At 57.6% G+C, this 12,299-nt stretch overlaps 1 protein-coding gene across 1 annotated transcript; it reads left to right on the forward strand.

Annotated features, from left to right (window-relative positions):
- The first annotated feature begins 596 nt into the window (after nt 1-596).
- LOC115935007 (NUT family member 2F-like) lies at nt 597-11,121 on the forward strand. Its single transcript, XM_055391291.2, has 7 exons — nt 597-713; nt 3,386-4,082; nt 6,981-7,109; nt 8,078-8,217; nt 8,717-9,102; nt 9,581-9,697; nt 10,060-11,121. The coding sequence occupies exons 1-7, from the start codon at nt 698-700 to the stop codon at nt 10,843-10,845; spliced, it is 2,271 nt and encodes a 756-aa protein (XP_055247266.1). The 5' UTR covers nt 597-697; the 3' UTR covers nt 10,846-11,121.
- Nucleotides 11,122-12,299: the final 1,178 nt, after the last annotated feature.

Raw genomic sequence — 12,299 nt, forward strand, 5'->3', positions numbered from 1 at the left:
CTTCCTAAGAAAGGGGACAGGAAGTAAGGCTGGCCTACTGGTGTGGACAGATTCCAGCAACATACATGACCTGGGGGCACAAGGACTGCTTCCTAAACAATGATGAGCACACAGCCACCTAATAGCCTGGATCAGCTGAGGCCATTCTGATTTCAAACACTCAGTCCCCTTGCCTTCCTAAGAACCCCTGTGTTTCTCAGACTGAAAACGTGTTCTGAATTTTGTTAAGTGAGTGTGGCCCCTGTTGAAATTCATCAAGAGTGGGAAAGAGCCAAAGTGGGAAGGAGCATGGGTTGATTGGCACAAAAATAGGTCTGTTGATAAAGAATGGAAGTAAAGGGGACATCAGGTAGAAGCTTTTGCTGTGAGTCAGAAGGACAATTTAAAAGTTGCCTAAAGAGGCGCACACTGTCTGTGTTGCTGCCATCCGGTTGGAAGGGAACCTCAGGTTCTTGCCTACTGGCCAGAGCCCTTCACAGAATGTCCCCCACCCCCGCCAAGCCCGGCTGCCCACTGCCCCTCCCCCTCTGCAGAATGTCTGGGGTCCTGTGTTCCAAACCTGTTTATATGCAAATTTTCCCTGCTCCACTTGGACTCAGGAGGATCTGCTGAGTCAGGTCACTCTCTGGGTCCTGCCCTTGACTTTTTTCATTGCGGAAGCTGCCAGACAGTGGTGGTCAGTGCCCAGCCTGAGGGGATGGCTTCAAATGGAGGTGAGCCTGTAGGGATGGGGCATTATCCGAGTCTGCCTTGCCTCAACTCCTTGGGAATTCAAATTTGAACTGTCCCTGGGGACAGCTTATAGGGCTGATGTTGAGGGAGGGAGCACTGGATGTCCCCAAGGACATCACAACTGGGGATGGCCATGGCACCCTGAGTCTGTGGTTAGGGAGGAGGGCTCCTTAGAGGTGGACCAAGATGCCTGGGGGAATACACCGTGTAGTGGAAAGGATGGAGAGGATGGGTTGATCCTTTCTAGAGGGGGACAGGTCACGTCATTGTGTTTGTAGGGAGTGGTGGGATCGTGTTGTGCTGGTGGCCCAGGGAGAATGACGGGCAAGCCTGAGCCCTGTGCCGTGTCTTCAGGCACCTGGAAGGTGCCCTTCCATAGTGTTTACAGGGATTTGGACTGGAGTTTTCTAGTTCTTAGAGAGGAGTGGGGAGAAGTGGTCTCAGCCAGAAAACTGTTGGGTGGGTTGGCTGTGACAGAGCATGTAGTGACAGCCTCTGGGTGGGCAAGGCTGGGGGCCACTGTAACTGCCACAGCCCAGAGCCTCTCAGCTTCCTCCCCAGAGATGGCTTCTCCGTCAGTTCAGGTAGCTGTTGGCTTTGATTTAACAGGGGTGGGGGCAGAATGGGGAAGTTCAGGCAACACAGGGCCTGGGTTTCCTGAGTTGTTCTGAATTGTTTGCCCTTTGGTGGAAGCTCAGGTCTTCAGACCCACTTCCTCTCATCAGCTAGCTCATGGCCCATCCTCTGTACTTTGTGTTACTGTGGAGGTGAAGAATTTGCTCCTGTTCCATTTATACTACCTCATGAACGGGCGACAGGTGTGGATTCTTGCTGGTTCTCAGTGGAAGGGTCTGAAAAGGCTGGTTTCCTTTTCAGTAGAGGAAGGAGAGTAGCGCACAAATAGGAAGACAGTCCTATTATTATTATTATTCAAATTAGGATGTGTGTCCTGACTGATGAGGTGCATGTGCTGTATCCCTTATTCCCCTTGACTAGAGACTGCATGAGGTCCTAGTGAACAGGGATGAGTTCCAGACAACTTTGCCTCACCTGGCCTGTGGCCCAAGAACCCCTGGTTCTTCGTTGGTCCCTATGTTCAGTTACTGGGAGCTCAAAGGAGAAGGACCAGAGATGGGCTCCCTGTCCCACTATTCAGTGTAACACGACTAGCAGCTGTGAAAATCCCTGGCCGGGCGCGGTGGCTCACGCCTGTAATCCCAGCACTTTGGGAGACCAAGGCATGTGGATCACGAGGTCAGGAGTTCAAGACCAGCCTGACCAATATGGTGAAACCCCGTCTCTACTAAAAATACAAAAATTAGCTGGGCATGGTGGCGGGCGCCTGTAATCTCAGCTACTCAGGAGGCTGAGGCAGGAGAAGTGCTTGAACCTGGGAGGCAGAGGTTGCAGTGAGCTGAGGTCGCACCACTGCGCTCCAGCCTGGGTGACAGAGCGAGACTCCGTCTCAAAAAAAAAAAAAAAAAAGAAAAAGAAAATCCCTAGACATCTCCCCTGATAGCCCTGCTGCTCACCATTTGCTGGCTGTGTTCTAGTCATGTGCAGTTGTTGCTGGCTACACAATGACAATATCTCAGGGGACTCCACCACTGCTTCTCAGATCTGCTCCCTGGGAACTGAGCTTCCTGAGTGGCAGCTGGGACCACTGAGCACTGAGGAATGGGTGGCCTGAATCTGACCCCTATTTAACACTTGTGTGGGTGGTGCCAGGACAATCACTTGCATGCTGGGCGTGATGTGTTATGGGTTATCTTCAGGGTTCCTAGGGCGCTGGCTTGGGTTGAGTTTCCATCCAGTGGTTTTCTTTCTTTTTTTTTTTTTTTTTTGAGACGGAGTCTCGCTCTGTCACCCGGGCTGGAATGAAGTGGCACGATCTCGGCTCACTGCAGCCTCTGCCTCCTCGGTTCAAGCAATTCTCCTGTCTCAGCCTCCTGAGTAGCTGGGATTACAGGCACGCACCATCAGCTAATTTTTGTATTTTAGTAGAGACGGGGTTTCACCACGTTGGCCAGACTGGTCTTCAACTCCTGACCTCAGGTGATCCACCCGCCTGGGCCTCCCAAAGTGCTGGGATGACAGGCATGAACCAGCACGCCTGGCCTATCCAGTGGTTTTCTTTTGTTGTGTTGAGCTAGGAAAGAAAGGGGTTTACAAGAGCTTCAGGGAAAGGAAGACTGAAGAGGAGATGGGGCCATAATATTCGGAAACTTCTGGTTTCCTGTCGGCCTTCTGAATGCTGAGCACTGCCCTGGGGTAGGCCTCTCACCTGCTGCTGAGCACACTGAGAGCCACCAAGCCACCGGGAGACTCATCCCTGACCCATGGCTTGGGAGATGCCTGTGAAGCTGGTGCAGTCTGCCAGGGACACCCGAGGGAGACCCTCAGAGACAGCAAAGGCTTGGCTGCTTCTTCTTGGCAGACAAGGGTCAGGGAGTCTTGGTGACTGGCGCCAGGCTCTCTAGTGGAGCAACTCTGCTGTGAAGGAACAGAGCATCTGATGCACACTCAGGGACACTTGCAAGCTGCAGAGTTTCCCTGTCACATGCCCTCAGCTGTTGGGACTCCCCTGATTCCCCAGTGACTAGTGTGGACCTGGAGACCCCAGCTCATTCACCTCTTTCCTTTCTCTCTACAGCATACCCAGTGCTGGGACCCGGCATGACCGTGAACCCTGGCACCTCCCTGTCTGTATTCACGGCTCTGCCCTTTGCCACACCCGCTCCCGGCCCAGCACACAGGCCGCCCCTCGTGACTGCAGTGGTTCCTCCAGCCGGCCCTCTGGTGCCCTCTGCCTTCCCCAGCACCCCTCTAGTGGCAGGACAGGATGGCCGCGGCCCGAGTAGGGCCGGGGCTTCCAATGTCTTTGTCCAGATGAGGACAGAAGTGGGGCCTGTGAAGCCCCCTCAGGCACAGACCTTGATCCTAACTCAGGCCCCCCTCGTCTGGCAGGCTCCAGGCACCCTCTGTGGAGGTGTCATGTGTCCACCTCCCCTATTCCTGGCAGCTGCTCCTGGGGTGCCCGTTACCTCTGCCCAGGTGGTTGGGGGCACCCAGGCCTGTGAGGGAGGCTGGTCCCATGGCCTTCCTCTTCCACCACCACCACCGGCTGCCCAGGTGGCCCCCATCGTGTCCCCAGGGAACGCTGGGCCATGGCCACAAGGGGCTCATGGAGAGGGCAGCCTGGCTCCCTCCCAGGCCAAGGCCCCGCCGGACGACTCCTGTAAACCCAAGAGCGTCTATGAGAACTTCCGACTCTGGCAGCACTACAAGCCCCTGGCCCGGAGGCACCTTCCCCAGAGTCCTGACACTGAAGCGCTTTCCTGCTTCCTCATGTGAGTGTCCTCGGGGCGCCAGAGCTTGTCCTGCAGCTCACTCATAAAGAGGCTGCTGGATGGACAGGAGGTCACACTGTTCAGGGGAGCTTGAAGGGCGGTTGTGAGGGTGATGGGTTGTGCTATGGGAAGGTACGTTTTCAGCAACATTAATCTGGCTGCGGCTCAGGACAGACTGTCAGGGGCCTCATGTCAACTGCCTGTCACTGTCCCGTGAGTCCAGCCAATCCTTAATTTTTTTTTTTTTTTTTGAGATGGACTTTCACTCTTGTTGCCCAGGCTGGAGTGCAATGGCGCGATCTCAGCTCATTACAACCTCCGCCTCCCGGGTTCAAGTGATTCTGCTGCCTCAGCTTCCTGAGTAGTTGGGATTATAGGCATGTGCCACCATGCCTGGCTAATTTTGTATTCGTAGAGATGGGGTTTCTCCATGTTGGTCAGGCTGGTCTTGAACTCCCGACCTCAGGTGATCTGCCCGCCTTAGCCTCTCAAAGTGCGGAGATTACAGGCATGAGCCATCATGCCCCGCCCCAATACTTACTTTCTTTTCTTTTCTTTTTTTTTTTGAGATGGAGTCTCACTCTGTCGCCCAGGCTGGAGTGCAGTGGCGCGATCTTGGCTCACTGCAAGCTCTACCTCCCAGGTTCACGTCATTCTCCTGCCTCAGGCTCCCGAGTAGCTGGGACTACAGGTGCCCGCCACCATGCCCGGCTAATTTTTTTGTATTTTTAGTAGAGACTGGGTTTCACCATGTTAGCCAGGATGCTCTCAATCTCCTGCCCTGGTGATTCGCCCGCCTCGGCCTCCCAAAGTGCTGGGATTGCAGGCATGAGCCACCGTGCCTGTCTTTCACTTTCAATAATTTTCACAACAATGTTTACAGAAGACCCAGGTCAGAGAGCGTTCTTGGTGTGACATGAGCCACGGTTAGGGTTTAGGTCTTTTTTGTTTGTTTGTTTGAGATGGAGTCTCGCACTGTCACCCAGGCTGGAGTGCAATGGTGCGATCTTGGCTCACCGCAACCTCTGCCTCCTGGGTTCAAGTGATTCTCCTGCCTCAGCCTCCCAAGTACCTGGGATTACAGGCGCCCGCCACCATGCCCGGCTAATTTTTTGTATTTTTTAGTAGAGACGGGGTTTCGCTATGTTGAGCAGGCTGGTCTTGAACTCCTGACCTTGTGATCCACCGGACTCAGCCTCCCAAAGTGCTGGGATTGCAGGCGTGAGCCACCGCACCCACCCTGGGTTTAGGTCTTTGAGTGTACACCCCAGTGCCTTCCCTCGAACTGAGTGTCAATGGCCAGGGGCACATCACATGGGGCTGGGGGGAGGAGCTGCAGGGCCCAGCAGGAACCTGGCACACACCCACACTGTTCTGCCGTGGTCCAGTTAGCACAGCGGTGGTGGAGCCTGCACAGGGGGATGGTCTTGGGACCCGCACTAGGGTCGATGCTGGGCACGTATTTGCATCTTCACCGTCAATCCCCCTAGAAAAAAGGACAATGGTGCTTCATTCAGAGGATGGCAAAGAGATGACTTGAGCTCACATATGACATACGTAGCACAGTGCCTGGCACATACTATGACACATTACATGACAGCAATTATGATTACTGTCCCCATTACTACCATTATCAGGACTAGGCCATCTAGGAGAGTGCTCCCCAAAGCCACGGGCTCCAGTGATAGCTCTGAGTGCACCACGAGCCCAGCAGCCCAGAGCCGTGGACTGTGGTGACTGTGAGGCAGCAACATCAGCATCTGGGAGAGTTTGTGGTTTCATTCCCAGTCCCTGCCTCTCTCCACCCCGCCGCACCTCTGTGACCCTGTGTTTCCCGCTGATGAGCAAACAGGAGCTTGAGCATATCCACCGTGCAACACACTGGCCGTTCCCCTAGGGGAGTCCCCTGCCTGGGGTGTAGGTGAAGGCGGCCCCATCTTCCTCCCCAACAGTCTCGCTGCCCCCACACCCTGGAACTGGTTGCATCACCCCTTGGAGCGGAGTCCCGGTGCACTGGGGACCCTGATTCTTGGAGTGTAGGCGCCCCGGGCTCACAGCCCTTTGCCTTGGCTCCTGTGGGAATGTGGGAAGCTGTGCCTGGCTGCTTGCAGTGGCTTGGACACTGCTCTGCTTTGGTTCTGGACGTGTGCTCCTGCTCCTCAAGCTCCAGGACCCTGAGGCTGTGTCCCCAGGGGCTGCCTTGCTCCAGAGTCCCCAGGAAGCTGGTTAAATGCTCAGTCCTGTGGCCCAGGAACCTGCACTTTAACCCTCGCTCCCAGGTCATTCTGTGTGCATGGTGTCTCAGTCAGCTCAGGCTCTGCCGTAACAAATCCCATAGACTGGGTGCTTTATCAAGACACATTCATGTCTCCCAGTTCCAGAGGCCAGAAGTCCCAGATCAAGGTGACAGCGGATTGGGTGTCTGGTCAGGGCCCTCTTCCTGGCTGGAGAGAGCTGCCTCTGGCTGTGTGCTCTTGTGGCTGAGAGCAAGAGCCCTGGTGTCTCCTCCTGCCCTTATCAGAGCTCGGATTCCATGACTGGGACCCACGCTCATGACCTGCTCTAACCCTGATTGCCTCCAAATACTGACACGCTGGCACTGAGGGCTTCAGCACAGGAATGTTGGGGACACACATGTTCCACCCATAGCACTGAGTTCACTTGTCAACATCATAACACCGAGGACTTGAGGGGCAGTCGGAGAGGCCACTCAGTGGCTTCTGTTGATGTTGGATCTTGGGGGTGTGTCCTGGAGGCTGAGGAGCCCACATGGGGGAGAAAAGGACAGGGACAGATGGCAGGACAGGTGTGGGGAGGACAGGAGCCAGGTGTTGGGACCAGGTGGGCTCGGGATGGAGGGTGGGCTTACAGACTGGGACTGACTGCACTGGTTTACAGCCCAGTTCTCCGATCCCTGGCCCGGCGGAAGCCCACCATGACGCTGGAGGAGGGACTGTGGCGGGCCATGCGGGAATGGCAGCACACGAGCAGCTTTGACCGGATGATCTTCTATGAGATGGCGGAAAAGTGAGTCTGGGGTCCTGGGGGCAGGGCCCGTGTGGCGGGGTGAGAGTGAATGACAGAGGCCCGGTGGCCGTGGTGGCTTCTCAGCGTGGAGCATGAGGAGGGTGTGGACAAACACAGGACGCCCTGGGCCCCTGGCTCCCTCAGGAAGCTGCTCCTGCCACCTAGAGTGCTCTGGGGTCTCTGTCCCGCCCTCTTGGGAAGCACCCCCTGCCTGGCCTGGGGCCAACCGCTGCCTTGACACTGGGGGTCATGGCGGGAGCAGCCAGCATCGCAGCCCAAAGGGGGTCTCCTCCAGCTGTGGGGATGGGGAGAAGGGGTGCTAGTGACTAAAGACAGAGTGGGGGGCAGGCTCCTCACAGCAGTGGCTGGAAGTCGGTTTTCTCCCATCCCAGCCTGGCCAGGGAGTTGGGTCAGGGGAGACCTGTACCTGGGACACCATGAGACCCCTCTCTGGCCTGACTGCCTTTGCTCCTGAACAGAACCGTCCGTGAAGACAGACAGACAGCAGCCTCAGGGGAAACGGGCCCTGTCCTCTGGGCTCAGCTTTTGCTTCCTCCTGACCAGGGGTCTCCCGGGCCTCGTGTCCCTGTGTTATCCTTCAGGGGCCCACAGTCCCAGCCTCAGGACTCCTGCATCTGGGCATCATCCCTGACGCCTTCTGCCATCAACCCCACCCCCAGCCAGCTGATACCTGGAGGAGGGGTTCCCGGGACCCTCCTGGACCTCGTGGCCCTGACTTGAGTCAGGAAGCCCCATTGATGCCATGGGCTCTGCAGGGGCCGGGTGAGGGAGGGTGAGCCCAGAACTCTGGGAGCAGCTCCCTCCCGGGACTGGGGGATGGGTCCCAGTGAGGGCCTGGACAGCCCGCCGGAGGCACTCCCTCCCATCTCTGCCCTCGGCTGCTGCCTTGTCCTGGGGGGAGGGGGCCTGGACCCTCTCAGCACAGCCTGGGCCTCCTTCACCCCCAGATTCCTGGAGTTTGAGGCTGAGGAGGAGTTGCAGATTCAGAAATCGCAGTGGATGAAGGGGCCCCAGACCCTGCCTCCTCCAGCCCCGCCGAGGCTTGAACCTCGAGGATCCCCTGCCCCTGAGGTGGTCAAGCAGCCAGGTACAGCTTCCCACATTCCCACAGGAGCCATGGCAAAGGCCAAAGGGGCCAAGGGAGGCCACTGTCCCCACACCCCACGCTTCCCTTCAAGAGGAGGATTTGCTCCCTCCAACAGGACAGCTTCCGGGAGTGTATGTTGGGTATTGACCAGGTCAATACCTACTTCATGGGTGGCCTGTGATCACGAAGCAGGGTATTGACCGGGTCAAGTTTCCTACTTACTGTCTCCCCTTGCCTGTCCAAAACTCCACATATGCTCTGCCTAGGAAGCAGGGATGAGCGGGGAGAGTACACGGCATATCGGTGGCTCCAAACTTCCTCCCAAGCGATGCTGTCTCAGATGTGCCCCTCCTGCGGCGTGTCCTCCGGGGCGCTGTAGTTCAGGTGGTCCTGACCCAGCTGGGACCCACTTCACATCCCCAAGCCCTGACCTCCCCTGTGTGGTGCAGGCAGGAGGAGCGGCCCTCACCACACCCATCCTCCTCCCTCTCTGCCTCAGTGTACCTTCCCAGCAAGGATGGCCCCAAGGCCCCGACTGCCTGCCTGCCACCACCCAGGCCCCAGAGGCCAGCGGAGACCAAGGCCCACCTGCCACCACCCAGGCCCCAGAGGCCAGCGGAGACCAAGGCCCACCTGCCACCACCCAGGCCCCAGAGGCCAGCAGAGACCAAGGTCCCTGAGGAGATCCCCCCTGAAGTGGTGCAGGAGTATGTGGACATCATGGAGGAGCTGCTGGGGTCTCACCTTGGGAACACAGGGGAGCCTGAGGGACAATGGGAAAAGGGCAAAGTGGAGCAGCCGCAGGAAGAGGACGGGATGACCTCAGACCCGGGCCTCCTGAGCTACATTGACAAGCTGTGTTCCCAGGAAGACTTTGTCACCAAGGTGGGCTTGCCTGGAGTGCTGTGGTCTGTAGGATTCCAGGGGGTGGCACTTCCAGGTCCTTGGAATTAAGCTCTGTTCCTTAGCTACTCAGTAGTATGTGTATTTCCATGGATTTGAGTGTCTGTGTATGGGACTGTGTGTGTCTGTGTGTTGCTGTGTGTTTGTGTCTGTGATTTGTTACTGTGTCTTTGTGTGTCTGTGTGGGTGTGAGTGTGGAGTGTGTATGTTACCTGTGTCTGTCTTTTCCTGTGTTGTACATGGGTCTGTGTGTCTGTGTGTGGTTTGTGTGTCTCTGTCTGTATGTGTGTATGCTATGAGGTCTGTGGTCTGTGCGTGTAGCTGGTGGTCGCCATGATATGAAACAGCCCCAGGAGGGTGGGAATGGGGCCCTCCCCGTTTTCTGCATCTCCTCTGGGTGTCCTTGGCTTCAGGTTACTCCCTCCCCAGGAAGTTCACACCTTCTTCCTTCTGTTTCCAGGTGGAGGCCGTCATTCACCCCCGATTCCTGGAAGAATTGCTTTCCCCAGATCCACAGATGGATTTATTGGCCCTAAGCCAGGAGCTGGAGCAGGAGGAAGGACTCACCCTTGCCCAGGTAGAGCAGCGGAGGGAGGGGAACCCAGGTACTCCAGGGGCAGGAGGGACCCGGCACACAAGGCCCACCTGATTGTCTAAGCCCACCCTGCTGGGGATGCTCAGCTTCTTGGGGAGCCACTCCGGGGTGGGAAGATGCAGGTTCAGAGGGAGTAGGATGGAGAGGAGCCAGGGAGGGCAGTCAAGATGCAAGCTGCAGTGAGGCCCAACGGGATGCCCGGCAGAGCCGCACCCTCTCTCTTTGACACGAAGCCCAGCTGCCTCAGGCTTCCCTGCCTCCCACCCAAGTGCCCTGGTCTCCACCATTCTGGGCCCTGCTCACACCTGGGGCAGCACCAGTAAGTGCCCCCTTTCCTTCCGCAGCTAGTGGAGAAGCGCCTCCTGTCCTTGAAAGAGAAACGGTGCGGGAGGGCAGCCCCTCGACATGGCACGGCCCGGTTGGACTCAAGTCCTTCTAAGTTTGCAGCTGGCCAAGAAGCAGCGAGAGAGGTCCCTGACCCCCAACAAAGGGTCAGCGTGGAAACCTCCCCACCCCAGACGGCTGCCCAGGACCCTCAGGGACAGGGCAGAGTGCGCACTGGCATGGCCAGGTCCGAAGACCCTGCTGTGCTTTTGGGATGTCAGGATTCCCCCAGGCTGAAGGCTGTCCGGCCAACCTCTCCTCCCCAGGACCACAGACCCACCTGCCCCGGCCTGGGGACCAAGGATGCCTTGGGTCTCCCTGGAGAGTCTCCTGTCAAGGAGTCACACGGGCTGGCTAAGGGGTCAAGTGAGGAGACAGAACTCCCTGGCATGGTCTGTGTCGTGGGTTCCTACCACAGGCTGAGGCCCTGGAGGCTGTCCCAGAGCCCTGTCCCTTCCTTGGGCCTTCTCAGCCCAGGAGGGCGAGGACCCCAGGGAGCTCTTCAGTCTCCATCTGCTCAGAAAAGAGGCCTCAGCCCAGCTCCCTCTCCTACCAGCAAGCCCAAGAAGCGACCTCTCTTTGGAAGCCCATCCCCTGCTGAAAAGACACCGCACCCAGGGCCTGGGCTCAGGGTCTCTGGGGAGCAATCTCTGGCTTGGGGGCTGGGTGGCCCCTCACAGTCTGAAAAGAGAAAGGGTGACCCCTTGGCCTCCAGGAGGAAGAAGAAGCGGCATTGTAGCCAGTAGGGGCCGCCATGGGGCAGACTCTCTGATGCCAGTCCCCAAAGGTGGGGCTCTGAACTCTCGGACCCTCATGGCACCCGGTGCCCCAAAGCAAAGGCTGCTTCTCCTCCAGTGCTGATCTTGCTGGGCCTTAGCTTTGGAGGGTAGGGGAAGGAGGGGAGGGAGGGGAGGGAGAAGGTGGCTGAACAGGGAGGGCGAGAAGGGAGGGCCTGGGGGGTGGGAAGCAGTGCCTTGGGGGCCTTGTGTGTAAATGTGAATAAATGTAGTTGTTTTGGAAAATGCTCTCAGGGCTGCTGCCTCTGCCCTTGGCGTTGTGCTGCTTTGTGGAGGGTGTCTGTGAGGCCTCAGGGCTGAGGAACTGGGAGAGGCCAGGCACTGGGAACCCACAGGGGCTGGCCCCACTCTTTCCTCCTGTTATAGGGGGCCCCTTCAGATGCTCCGGGGACTGACAGATGCTGAGGAAGCCCTGATCCCTCCCACCACCCACTCACAAGGCCCCGCCTGCTTTAGGGAGGCTTCTCGGGGCCTCCCATCATTATCAGTATCCCTGGAAAATCCTGGGATGGAGAGAGCTGGCTGGCTTTTGTTCTGCTCGGTGGGAGCTGAGGAGAAGGCAGCTGCCTGCAACATGGACATGGGGAGAGGCGGCCGCTCCTGCTTAACCCTCATCAGGAAGAGCACGGGCACTGGGCTGAGGGGAGACGTTGAGGTGACCGTCCACATGGGTGTGTTTGGGATATGACGAGGGGCGCAGAGCAGGGGAAGTCCCTCTGCCTGTTTCTGGGCAGGAGAGAGTCTTGTCCAACTGGCTGAAGCAGATGCTCCTTGCTGTGGCCACATGGAATGGCCTCAGGGGCCCTCAGGGTCTTGCATGGAGCCCCCCTCACAGCTATGATTCCCTTCCCATATGATGACTGAACTCGTGTGGAATTGATGTAGACACAGATTTACATTGGCATCTAAAACAGTTCCCTCCCAACACACCATCACCAATGGGAACAAGCATGACCAGCCTGCCAGGCGCAAGGTGGGTGTGTCTGCTGGTCCCAGGGCCAGGGGAAGCTGGGGCCCAGGCCGAGAGGGGCCGAGGGTCAGTCACCCTTCTGCCAGGCACAGACCCCAAGGGCAGAGCAGGGGCTGCCTGGGATGTGGCACTGGCTGTCTGGGAAGTGCCCTGAGAGTCGGGGACCAGGTGTTCACTGAAGGGAGACTTCTGGAGTCTATGAGTGAGATGAGGACTGCATCAGGAGAGGGACTGAGGCTGGGGAGGATACTCTGCTTTTTCCCAGGTTGTCCTGTCCTCCCCATCTCTGCTGAACTCCCCTCACCCCATGTGGCCGACCTCTGCCCCCCTTACCCCTAACCCACCTCTCAGAATCTCAGATCCCAGCATGGACAGGACCCAGCACCTGCCCTGGTTCCCTCCTGGCCAACACCTTCTTCTCCACAGTCTGAGT

Source organism: Gorilla gorilla, chromosome 5, assembly GCF_029281585.2.
Source record: "Gorilla gorilla gorilla isolate KB3781 chromosome 5, NHGRI_mGorGor1-v2.1_pri, whole genome shotgun sequence".
Classification (NCBI taxonomy): domain Eukaryota; kingdom Metazoa; phylum Chordata; class Mammalia; order Primates; family Hominidae; genus Gorilla; species Gorilla gorilla.

Excerpts from the sequence above, each read along its gene's own strand:
- LOC115935007 (XM_055391291.2), top strand. Across the intron at positions 7,110-8,077 it reads TTCTATGAGATGGCGGAAAA|ATTCCTGGAGTTTGAGGCTG; the intron begins GTGAGTCTGGGG and ends CTTCACCCCCAG. Across the intron at positions 9,698-10,059 it reads AAGGACTCACCCTTGCCCAG|CTAGTGGAGAAGCGCCTCCT; the intron begins GTAGAGCAGCGG and ends TTCCTTCCGCAG.